We start from the raw sequence: 12240 nt of genomic DNA, 5'->3' as shown, positions 1-12240 counted from the left end.
TCTTGCTGGCTGCCTTTCCAGCCCCACTCTTGGCCTCCCATTCCTGTCCTGAACATGTCTTCTGTCCCCTGGAGGTGGGCCCCTCACTTGCACCTGTATATAGATTGAGACCTCCACAAGCAAGTGTACAGAGCTGCTCACGCTGTCAGCCACTCGGAGGCACTGTGACAGGGCACAGGATGTGCGATACGCTCACAGGCACATGCTTGCACACAAGTGCTGCCCTTGCCAGACCCACAAAGACCTCCGGACACGCAGTACCTCAGGTCACACTGCTAGGTCTCCACATTCCGTCCTACACAGCCCTTGGTGAGCATCCCGGAAATGTTTATTGAGCAAATGCTGTGCCTGGTACACTTGCTGTCACACCGTCTCAGAACCACCCTGCCTGGGGCACAATCACATGAGCACAGCCTCACATGTTGCCTCAGCACACCCCGTTGCACACATACCCCCACGTCCTCTCATACAGTCACTGGTGTCCCGTTTCTCACAGTTGTCTGGTGTCATGCACACCATCTCTCAGAACCTCCCCCCCATGGTCACCACCTCACAGAGCATTCAGCCACCACACTGTCTCTGCCCATGACGTGTGCAGGTACACGCCGTATCATACACCCTGGTTGCTGTCACACGTGGTCTCACATACTAGTACACTCTTATACTTGCACATCATAACCCATTATCATGAAGGGTGACACGTGCTGTCTCACAGGGCCTCACGCCATCACCAGAGAACCACAGGCACCGTTGCACACCCCACCTACCACGGCTCTTTATTCAGTCCCACTCAGACTCACACCTCCAACTTCAGGACTCTGATGATTTATTTTACACATCATTGATGGCCCAGACCAAGAGCTGTGGGGGGCCCAGAGGCTGGGTTGTAGAAACTTCTGGCTCCACACCGAGAGGGACCCTACCCCTGCTCTGAGTCATGCTCTGTGTCCTCATGGGCTGAGTGGCGCCTCCACAGTGCAGGTGGTGGTGGGAGGCATGGGGCGTGTGGGGAAGGAGCCTGTGGGTGAACCCAACAGGGGCCCGGGGAAAGGCATGAGGTGGCTGACAGGCCCTGACAGCGCCACGGAGCCCGGGCCTTGGTAGAGATGGGCAGTATCAGGTGGGCCCAATCTCAAGCCTGAGGCCACTTCCCCACAATTCCCACCATCGCTGCCCCCAGCCACCACCATGAAGCCACCAGCCGGTGCATCCGCTGGTCCTGTGCCTCCCAGGCTCGACACTGGCTTCTTTTCTTTCTGTGATGGCCTGGGTTTTCTAGACTTTATACCACCCTTCTGCACGGTCCGTGGTCGGTTCACCTGATGAAAGAGAGGCCATGAGTGTTCCCCAACCTCAGACTTTTGCCTCTGTGTCTCCACCAGGGACACCCTCTCTACCGCACTCCTTCAGAGTCGGGAACTGGGTCAAGGACTAGGGGAGCAGGCCCCAGCTGTGGCCCAGATAATGCCCTAAGGAGTCATGAGCTTGTGAGGCCCTAAGCAATGGAAAGGCTGAGGGAGCCTCTAGCCATAGGACTAGCTGAGGGCTGGAGGGGAGGGGGAAGGAAATGAGAAATGGAGGAGAGAGAAGGGAGCAGGAGGGAAAAGACAGGCAGGGAGGAGATGAAGGTGCAGAGAAGAGAAGGGTGATAGGGAAGGAGGAGGGAGTAGGTTAACAGGGAGAAGAGAGAAAGGGAGATTGGAAGAATACAGGAAAGGAAAAGGAGAAGGAAGGCCAGGTTAGTGGGATGGGGGTGCAGGGGGCAGGCTCCAAGAGGCAGGGCGCACCTGGTGTCGCTTGTAATAAAGGCCGCAGGCATTGCACACGGGGTCTCTATTGGCATTCAGCCGCCACACTGCCGTGATGGTTGTCTGGCAGTTGGTGCACTGGGCACCTGCCCGCTTGCTGACCTTCTGGGGGCAGCAAGAATGTGAGGGTCAGTGCATTGGGGGGGTGGAGGACCCAGGAGGTGAGGGTCAGGGTGCAGGCAGGGCTTCCTGGACAAGGCATAGACTGAGGGTGCTCTGAGGGGCGAGGACATGGCCTCCTGTCCCGGGGCTTTCCAAATGGCGTGGGGTGCTTCATCAGTGGTTCTCAGCGTTGGCGGACATTGGACTCACTTGGGGAGTCGAAAACAATCCTGATGGCCAGGCAGCGCCCCAGACCAAGTAAATCAACCCATCTCGGGAGGGCCCCACGGTGATCCCAGTGTGTAGCCAAGGATGAAAACTGCTGTGCAGGGAGTGGACGGCGTGCCTGCTTGCAGCCCGAGGGTGTGCTGAGGGTAGACACTGCTGTACAGAGCTGGGTCCCTGAGTGGATGGGGCAGGGAGGGGGCATGTGGGTTCTCATAGAGTGTGAGGGCAGAGAGAGATCCCTGCCCGGAGTGAGAACAGAGTACCTGGGTGAGGGGAGGCCGGCCTGGGCTCTTACCCGGCGCCTTTGGGGCTTGTTGTGCCTGGTCATCGTCTGACCACCGGCATTGCACAGGTGGCACTGAGGAGTGGCTTTCGCTCTGCCGGACTTTCGCTCTGCCGGACTCTCGCTGTGCCTGGTACACATGCTGTCACAGCGTCTCAGAACCACCCTGCACGGCGCACAATCCCAGGGCTCTGGTGAGGTGGACAGGGGCAAGAGGGACCAGGCTCAGCCCAACTTTGCCTTGGACCCCATCCCCCTCCTCAACCTCCCTGTCCCTTTGGGGGAACCTCACCACAGGTGGACAGGGGCAGGGTTCCTTGGAGGTTGGCGGAGGAATAGACCGCTGGATTGGGGGGGCTTCTGGTTGGTGGAAAGAAGCTCCTAGGAAAGTCGGGGGGCCCGTAGGCACTGCTGGGGACAGGGATGGAGGAAGGCACCGCAGGCCCCAGCGCCAACAGGTCCGGACGCAGTCGCTGTGTCCTGATGTTCTCTAGGACGGTGCCTCTTGCATAGGAATCTTCTAAGGCCTGGGGATCGGTGTACTCCCAGGTGGGGCTCACCGTTGCGGGAGGGTAGAGCCCCGTGCTGCCATAGGACCAGCTGGTGTGTGGTGAGCCTCCTGGGGTCCCCTCCACACAGCAGAGGCATGCATTAACCTCGAAGACTGTTTGGGGTGTGGGTGGGTATGGGAAGGAAGAAAGAAGGGAACAGAAGGTCTGAAGCCATCCTGCTTTCAAGATGCAGTGATTCCCAACAGCCCCACATGGTGGCCAGCCTTCCCACCTTCCTTCCCATAGGTTGCCAGAGCAGCTGCTGGCCATTGGGTGACTCCTGGGTCTGAGCCCCAGTGGTCACTCTGGCAGCTGCAGCCACCAGCAGCCTTTTCCCAATGGGCTTTTAGCATAACTTTGTGGAGCCCCATGGGCCACTCAACTAGGGTCACCCCCACCTCCTTACCGTATTCATGCCCAATGAGGCAGTCTGGGGATGTACGTTCCCAGGTCTGCACATACACAGGGAACGTGATCCACAGAGCCTCGTGAAGGCTTCTGGCCATTTCTAAGATGGCTTCTTTGTGGGGTTCTACCCTAGCTAAGGGTCTCCATGGATACCCCAGCAACATGGAACCCTGCCAGGACAGCCAGGGCAGCAGCTGCCTGCATATGCTGCAACTGGGGCGGGGAGCGAACGGAAACCCAGGTGCATGCCGTTGTCTGGGAATCAAACCCGAGACCCTTCAGTGCACAAGCCCATGCTCTAACCACTGAGAACACCAGCCAGTGCTCGTAAGAGGGCCCATGAGAGGTTCCTGTGGGCCAGGCCTGGAAGTTGCATCTGCCACTCTGCTCACTCGATTGATCCGAACTGTCACATGTCCACCTGACATTGCAACAAGGCTGGGAAAGTGAGCGAGTCAGGAAGAAAGGGGAGCAGGGTTGAAAAGCCTATAGCAGTGCCTGCTACAGGATTCTGTAGACTCCCCAGAGCTACGCTGTTTCATGTGGTGGCCACTAGCCACAGTCAAGACAGTGGCTCCTGTACAAGGGGAGGGCAAGGCTTCCACACCAAGGCTGTCAGAGAGAGTCACATCAGGGCTTCCGATACAGGGTCAGGAGGGTGTTTCCAGAGGGCAAGTTTAGGGGTTCCTATGAACGATCAGGTCAGAGATTCCCGATACAGGTCCAGTTACGGATTTCTGTTGGAAGTCAGGGAAAGGTTTCTGCAGAATCCAGCACTGTTATAGGCAAGGCTTCCTGTAGAGGGTCAGAGCCATGGAGCCAGCACAGGGTTAGGTCAGCAAGCCCTGCACAGTGTCTGGGCAGGGGGTCCTGTGCCAGGTGAGGCTGTCGGTGCCTATATAGGATGAGGTCTGGACTTAAAGTTAGGGGGTCAGGACAGGTGCCTCCCACAGATTCAGGAAAGGTTTTCCATGTAAGTTCAAGATTGAAGTTCACATTGAGAGTTGGATCGCAGGTTCCTGTGGACTCTGTGGGGTAGCGTGTGAGGTAGGGATTGTTGTGCAGAGTGACGTCAGGGGTCATTGTCAATGATGTAAGCAAGGCTCCTGAACTCAATCAGGGTTCCCAAAGAGTTTACAGATGGGGGTTTCTTTGTTTAAAATATATTTTTAAAGATTTCAGAGAGGAAGGGAGAGGGATAGAAACATCAATGGTAAGAGAGAATTTCTGCAGACAGAGTCCGGGAGGTGGTTTCAGAACTAGATTTTAAGATGAGCCAAGTGGTTGTAAAATGCTACCTGGACGGCAGGGCTGCAGTGCAGTGTGAGGACAGAGCTGTCCCGTCCAAGGTCCAGGCAGGATTCCTATAGAGATGGAGTCCCATGAAGAGGGTCAGGCCAGGCATTTCTATAAGGGTGGGTGGGGCAGGCTCTGTCCTGCCACCAGGGAAGGCGGAGGTTCCTGTGCTGTGGTGGCAGGACAGGGTGCCTCCTGTAGAAGGTGAGGACCGGTGATCCTGCTCAGGGTCAGGATGGGTTTCCTGTGGATTAGAGAAAGGGTTCCCTTAGAGCTCCAGTATCAGAGAGGCTCCTGAACCAGGCTGGGCTGCCGTTTTGATAGGAGTTGGGGATCCGGGGCTCCTGAACACGGCGGGTCCAGGGGCCTGTCCAGCACAGGTTCTGCAAGAGGTTTCTGTTCAAGACGAGGACAGGGGCTCCCACGGGATGAGGAGGCTGGGGTTCTGTGGAGCGGCCAGGGAAGTTCTGGACAATCCCTGTCATGAGCAGGGACTACTGTGGTTCTTCAGTGGGCCAGTGTGCTGACGAGCTGAAGGGATGCTGTTCTGCTGATGCTCAACCACTGAGCCACAGCAGCCGGACTAGAGTAGTTTTTCAGCTGTTCATGAAGGAAAGCACCTGAGCCTTCCGCTGTTGTTGACCACAGTGAGCGCTCAGGAACGAGGGCTGCTTGCGTCTAGGAGCCTCTGGGCAGTGGGGGGCTAAGTCATGGAGCCTGGCTCAGCCCTGTGCCACCAGCTGTGTGGCCTTGGGAGAGACGCTTAACCTGTCTGGGTTAGGATGTCACCTGACTCTGTGCATGCTCCAGTGTGAGGGATTGTTCCATGGAAGAACACATCCCAGGTGAGTGGGTGCATTGGGGAGGCAGTTGGCACTGTGGGGAGCTCACCACCTATGGGGTCTAAATATCCCCCCTAGAGATTATTTTGTCCTCCTAATCTCCCCCTCCTTCTCTACCATTTCCCACAGGGCTGCAGGCCGAGCTGGGCCGAGAGAGATAAGAGATGAGTGACAGGAGGGCCCATGGACAACCCCACGGTCGCAGACCGGCCTCTGCCCTTCTTGCTGGCTGCCTTTCCAGCCCCACTCTTGGCCTCCCATTCCTGTCCTGAACATGTCTTCTGTCCCCTGGAGGTGGGCCCCTCACTTGCACCTGTATATAGATTGAGACCTCCACAAGCAAGTGTACAGAGCTGCTCACGCTGTCAGCCACTCGGAGGCACTGTGACAGGGCACAGGATGTGCGATACGCTCACAGGCACATGCTTGCACACAAGTGCTGCCCTTGCCAGACCCACAAAGACCTCCGGACACGCAGTACCTCAGGTCACACTGCTAGGTCTCCACATTCCGTCCTACACAGCCCTTGGTGAGCATCCCGGAAATGTTTATTGAGCAAATGCTGTGCCTGGTACACTTGCTGTCACACCGTCTCAGAACCACCCTGCCTGGGGCACAATCACATGAGCACAGCCTCACATGTTGCCTCAGCACACCCCGTTGCACACATACCCCCACGTCCTCTCATACAGTCACTGGTGTCCCGTTTCTCACAGTTGTCTGGTGTCATGCACACCATCTCTCAGAACCTCCCCCCCATGGTCACCACCTCACAGAGCATTCAGCCACCACACTGTCTCTGCCCATGACGTGTGCAGGTACACGCCGTATCATACACCCTGGTTGCTGTCACACGTGGTCTCACATACTAGTACACTCTTATACTTGCACATCATAACCCATTATCATGAAGGGTGACACGTGCTGTCTCACAGGGCCTCACGCCATCACCAGAGAACCACAGGCACCGTTGCACACCCCACCTACCACGGCTCTTTATTCAGTCCCACTCAGACTCACACCTCCAACTTCAGGACTCTGATGATTTATTTTACACATCATTGATGGCCCAGACCAAGAGCTGTGGGGGGCCCAGAGGCTGGGTTGTAGAAACTTCTGGCTCCACACCGAGAGGGACCCTACCCCTGCTCTGAGTCATGCTCTGTGTCCTCATGGGCTGAGTGGCGCCTCCACAGTGCAGGTGGTGGTGGGAGGCATGGGGCGTGTGGGGAAGGAGCCTGTGGGTGAACCCAACAGGGGCCCGGGGAAAGGCATGAGGTGGCTGACAGGCCCTGACAGCACCACGGAGCCCGGGCCTTGGTAGAGATGGGCAGTATCAGGTGGGCCCAATCTCAAGCCTGAGGCCACTTCCCCACAATTCCCACCATCGCTGCCCCCAGCCACCACCATGAAGCCACCAGCCGGTGCATCCGCTGGTCCTGTGCCTCCCAGGCTCGACACTGGCTTCTTTTCTTTCTGTGATGGCCTGGGTTTTCTAGACTTTATACCACCCTTCTGCACGGTCCGTGGTCGGTTCACCTGATGAAAGAGAGGCCATGAGTGTTCCCCAACCTCAGACTTTTGCCTCTGTGTCTCCACCAGGGACACCCTCTCTACCGCACTCCTTCAGAGTCGGGAACTGGGTCAAGGACTAGGGGAGCAGGCCCCAGCTGTGGCCCAGATAATGCCCTAAGGAGTCATGAGCTTGTGAGGCCCTAAGCAATGGAAAGGCTGAGGGAGCCTCTAGCCATAGGACTAGCTGAGGGCTGGAGGGGAGGGGGAAGGAAATGAGAAATGGAGGAGAGAGAAGGGAGCAGGAGGGAAAAGACAGGCAGGGAGGAGATGAAGGTGCAGAGAAGAGAAGGGTGATAGGGAAGGAGGAGGGAGTAGGTTAACAGGGAGAAGAGAGAAAGGGAGATTGGAAGAATACAGGAAAGGAAAAGGAGAAGGAAGGCCAGGTTAGTGGGATGGGGGTGCAGGGGGCAGGCTCCAAGAGGCAGGGCGCACCTGGTGTCGCTTGTAATAAAGGCCGCAGGCATTGCACACGGGGTCTCTATTGGCATTCAGCCGCCACACTGCCGTGATGGTTGTCTGGCAGTTGGTGCACTGGGCACCTGCCCGCTTGCTGACCTTCTGGGGGCAGCAAGAATGTGAGGGTCAGTGCATTGGGGGGGGTGGAGGACCCAGGAGGTGAGGGTCAGGGTGCAGGCAGGGCTTCCTGGACAAGGCATAGACTGAGGGTGCTCTGAGGGGCGAGGACATGGCCTCCTGTCCCGGGGCTTTCCAAATGGCGTGGGGTGCTTCATCAGTGGTTCTCAGCGTTGGCGGACATTGGACTCACTTGGGGAGTCGAAAACAATCCTGATGGCCAGGCAGCGCCCCAGACCAAGTAAATCAACCCATCTCGGGAGGGCCCCACGGTGATCCCAGTGTGTAGCCAAGGATGAAAACTGCTGTGCAGGGAGTGGACGGCGTGCCTGCTTGCAGCCCGAGGGTGTGCTGAGGGTAGACACTGCTGTACAGAGCTGGGTCCCTGAGTGGATGGGGCAGGGAGGGGGCATGTGGGTTCTCATAGAGTGTGAGGGCAGAGAGAGATCCCTGCCCGGAGTGAGAACAGAGTACCTGGGTGAGGGGAGGCCGGCCTGGGCTCTTACCCGGCGCCTTTGGGGCTTGTTGTGCCTGGTCATCGTCTGACCACCGGCATTGCACAGGTGGCACTGAGGAGTGGCTTTCGCTCTGCCGGACTTTCGCTCTGCCGGACTCTCGCTGTGCCTGGTACACATGCTGTCACAGCGTCTCAGAACCACCCTGCACGGCGCACAATCCCAGGGCTCTGGTGAGGTGGACAGGGGCAAGAGGGACCAGGCTCAGCCCAACTTTGCCTTGGACCCCATCCCCCTCCTCAACCTCCCTGTCCCTTTGGGGGAACCTCACCACAGGTGGACAGGGGCAGGGTTCCTTGGAGGTTGGCGGAGGAATAGACCGCTGGATTGGGGGGGCTTCTGGTTGGTGGAAAGAAGCTCCTAGGAAAGTCGGGGGGCCCGTAGGCACTGCTGGGGACAGGGATGGAGGAAGGCACCGCAGGCCCCAGCGCCAACAGGTCCGGACGCAGTCGCTGTGTCCTGATGTTCTCTAGGACGGTGCCTCTTGCATAGGAATCTTCTAAGGCCTGGGGATCGGTGTACTCCCAGGTGGGGCTCACCGTTGCGGGAGGGTAGAGCCCCGTGCTGCCATAGGACCAGCTGGTGTGTGGTGAGCCTCCTGGGGTCCCCTCCACACAGCAGAGGCATGCATTAACCTCGAAGACTGTTTGGGGTGTGGGTGGGTATGGGAAGGAAGAAAGAAGGGAACAGAAGGTCTGAAGCCATCCTGCTTTCAAGATGCAGTGATTCCCAACAGCCCCACATGGTGGCCAGCCTTCCCACCTTCCTTCCCATAGGTTGCCAGAGCAGCTGCTGGCCATTGGGTGACTCCTGGGTCTGAGCCCCAGTGGTCACTCTGGCAGCTGCAGCCACCAGCAGCCTTTTCCCAATGGGCTTTTAGCATAACTTTGTGGAGCCCCATGGGCCACTCAACTAGGGTCACCCCCACCTCCTTACCGTATTCATGCCCAATGAGGCAGTCTGGGGATGTACGTTCCCAGGTCTGCACATACACAGGGAACGTGATCCACAGAGCCTCGTGAAGGCTTCTGGCCATTTCTAAGATGGCTTCTTTGTGGGGTTCTACCCTAGCTAAGGGTCTCCATGGATACCCCAGCAACATGGAACCCTGCCAGGACAGCCAGGGCAGCAGCTGCCTGCATATGCTGCAACTGGGGCGGGGAGCGAACGGAAACCCAGGTGCATGCCGTTGTCTGGGAATCAAACCCGAGACCCTTCAGTGCACAAGCCCATGCTCTAACCACTGAGAACACCAGCCAGTGCTCGTAAGAGGGCCCATGAGAGGTTCCTGTGGGCCAGGCCTGGAAGTTGCATCTGCCACTCTGCTCACTCGATTGATCAGAACTGTCACATGTCCACCTGACATTGCAACAAGGCTGGGAAAGTGAGCGAGTCAGGAAGAAAGGGGAGCAGGGTTGAAAAGCCTATAGCAGTGCCTGCTACAGGATTCTGTAGACTCCCCAGAGCTACGCTGTTTCATGTGGTGGCCACTAGCCACAGTCAAGACAGTGGCTCCTGTACAAGGGGAGGGCAAGGCTTCCACACCAAGGCTGTCAGAGAGAGTCACATCAGGGCTTCCGATACAGGGTCAGGAGGGTGTTTCCAGAGGGCAAGTTTAGGGGTTCCTATGAACGATCAGGTCAGAGATTCCCGATACAGGTCCAGTTACGGATTTCTGTTGGAAGTCAGGGAAAGGTTTCTGCAGAATCCAGCACTGTTATAGGCAAGGCTTCCTGTAGAGGGTCAGAGCCATGGAGCCAGCACAGGGTTAGGTCAGCAAGCCCTGCACAGTGTCTGGGCAGGGGGTCCTGTGCCAGGTGAGGCTGTCGGTGCCTATATAGGATGAGGTCTGGACTTAAAGTTAGGGGGTCAGGACAGGTGCCTCCCACAGATTCAGGAAAGGTTTTCCATGTAAGTTCAAGATTGAAGTTCACATTGAGAGTTGGATCGCAGGTTCCTGTGGACTCTGTGGGGTAGCGTGTGAGGTAGGGATTGTTGTGCAGAGTGACGTCAGGGGTCATTGTCAATGATGTAAGCAAGGCTCCTGAACTCAATCAGGGTTCCCAAAGAGTTTACAGATGGGGGTTTCTTTGTTTAAAATATATTTTTAAAGATTTCAGAGAGGAAGGGAGAGGGATAGAAACATCAATGGTAAGAGAGAATTTCTGCAGACAGAGTCCGGGAGGTGGTTTCAGAACTAGATTTTAAGATGAGCCAAGTGGTTGTAAAATGCTACCTGGACGGCAGGGCTGCAGTGCAGTGTGAGGACAGAGCTGTCCCGTCCAAGGTCCAGGCAGGATTCCTATAGAGATGGAGTCCCATGAAGAGGGTCAGGCCAGGCATTTCTATAAGGGTGGGTGGGGCAGGCTCTGTCCTGCCACCAGGGAAGGCGGAGGTTCCTGTGCTGTGGTGGCAGGACAGGGTGCCTCCTGTAGAAGGTGAGGACCGGTGATCCTGCTCAGGGTCAGGATGGGTTTCCTGTGGATTAGAGAAAGGGTTCCCTTAGAGCTCCAGTATCAGAGAGGCTCCTGAACCAGGCTGGGCTGCCGTTTTGATAGGAGTTGGGGATCCGGGGCTCCTGAACACGGCGGGTCCAGGGGCCTGTCCAGCACAGGTTCTGCAAGAGGTTTCTGTTCAAGACGAGGACAGGGGCTCCCACGGGATGAGGAGGCTGGGGTTCTGTGGAGCGGCCAGGGAAGTTCTGGACAATCCCTGTCATGAGCAGGGACTACTGTGGTTCTTCAGTGGGCCAGTGTGCTGACGAGCTGAAGGGATGCTGTTCTGCTGATGCTCAACCACTGAGCCACAGCAGCCGGACTAGAGTAGTTTTTCAGCTGTTCATGAAGGAAAGCACCTGAGCCTTCCGCTGTTGTTGACCACAGTGAGCGCTCAGGAACGAGGGCTGCTTGCGTCTAGGAGCCTCTGGGCAGTGGGGGGCTAAGTCATGGAGCCTGGCTCAGCCCTGTGCCACCAGCTGTGTGGCCTTGGGAGAGACGCTTAACCTGTCTGGGTTAGGATGTCACCTGACTCTGTGCATGCTCCAGTGTGAGGGATTGTTCCATGGAAGAACACATCCCAGGTGAGTGGGTGCATTGGGGAGGCAGTTGGCACTGTGGGGAGCTCACCACCTATGGGGTCTAAATATCCCCCCTAGAGATTATTTTGTCCTCCTAATCTCCCCCTCCTTCTCTACCATTTCCCACAGGGCTGCAGGCCGAGCTGGGCCGAGAGAGATAAGAGATGAGTGACAGGAGGGCCCATGGACAACCCCACGGTCGCAGACCGGCCTCTGCCCTTCTTGCTGGCTGCCTTTCCAGCCCCACTCTTGGCCTCCCATTCCTGTCCTGAACATGTCTTCTGTCCCCTGGAGGTGGGCCCCTCACTTGCACCTGTATATAGATTGAGACCTCCACAAGCAAGTGTACAGAGCTGCTCACGCTGTCAGCCACTCGGAGGCACTGTGACAGGGCACAGGATGTGCGATACGCTCACAGGCACATGCTTGCACACAAGTGCTGCCCTTGCCAGACCCACAAAGACCTCCGGACACGCAGTACCTCAGGTCACACTGCTAGGTCTCCACATTCCGTCCTACACAGCCCTTGGTGAGCATCCCGGAAATGTTTATTGAGCAAATGCTGTGCCTGGTACACTTGCTGTCACACCGTCTCAGAACCACCCTGCCTGGGGCACAATCACATGAGCACAGCCTCACATGTTGCCTCAGCACACCCCGTTGCACACATACCCCCACGTCCTCTCATACAGTCACTGGTGTCCCGTTTCTCACAGTTGTCTGGTGTCATGCACACCATCTCTCAGAACCTCCCCCCCATGGTCACCACCTCACAGAGCATTCAGCCACCACACTGTCTCTGCCCATGACGTGTGCAGGTACACGCCGTATCATACACCCTGGTTGCTGTCACACGTGGTCTCACATACTAGTACACTCTTATACTTGCACATCATAACCCATTATCATGAAGGGTGACACGTGCTGTCTCACAGGGCCTCACGCCATCACCAGAGAACCACAGGCACCGTTGCACACCCCAC

At 57.1% G+C, this 12240-nt stretch overlaps 1 protein-coding gene and 1 pseudogene across 2 annotated transcripts in view; both read right to left on the bottom strand.

The window, feature by feature from the left end:
* LOC308512567 (erythroid transcription factor-like) overlaps positions 1 to 6677 on the bottom strand; it is a 57371-nt pseudogene extending 50694 nt beyond the window's left edge. Inside the window, exon 1 of the transcript in view lies at positions 6657 to 6677. The product of the transcript in view is annotated as an erythroid transcription factor-like (transcript). The remainder of the gene's footprint in view (positions 1 to 6656) is intronic.
* Positions 6678 to 6688: 11 nt separating this feature from the next.
* On the bottom strand, positions 6689 to 7651 carry LOC308512566 (erythroid transcription factor-like; the record flags this gene model as incomplete). The annotated part of the gene is made up of 2 exons (XM_081115497.1): positions 6689 to 7057; positions 7526 to 7651. Coding segments are annotated over 2 exons (495 nt in total), but the record flags the coding sequence as incomplete, so codon positions are not given.
* Positions 7652 to 12240: the final 4589 nt, after the last annotated feature.

The sequence above is a fragment of the Myotis nattereri genome (genome assembly GCF_964212035.1).
Source record: "Myotis nattereri genome assembly, contig: HAP1_SCAFFOLD_158, whole genome shotgun sequence".
NCBI lineage: Eukaryota > Metazoa > Chordata > Mammalia > Chiroptera > Vespertilionidae > Myotis > Myotis nattereri.
The sequence above is the reverse complement of the archived record's forward strand: the minus strand, read 5'-3'. Positions and strand labels throughout refer to the sequence as shown.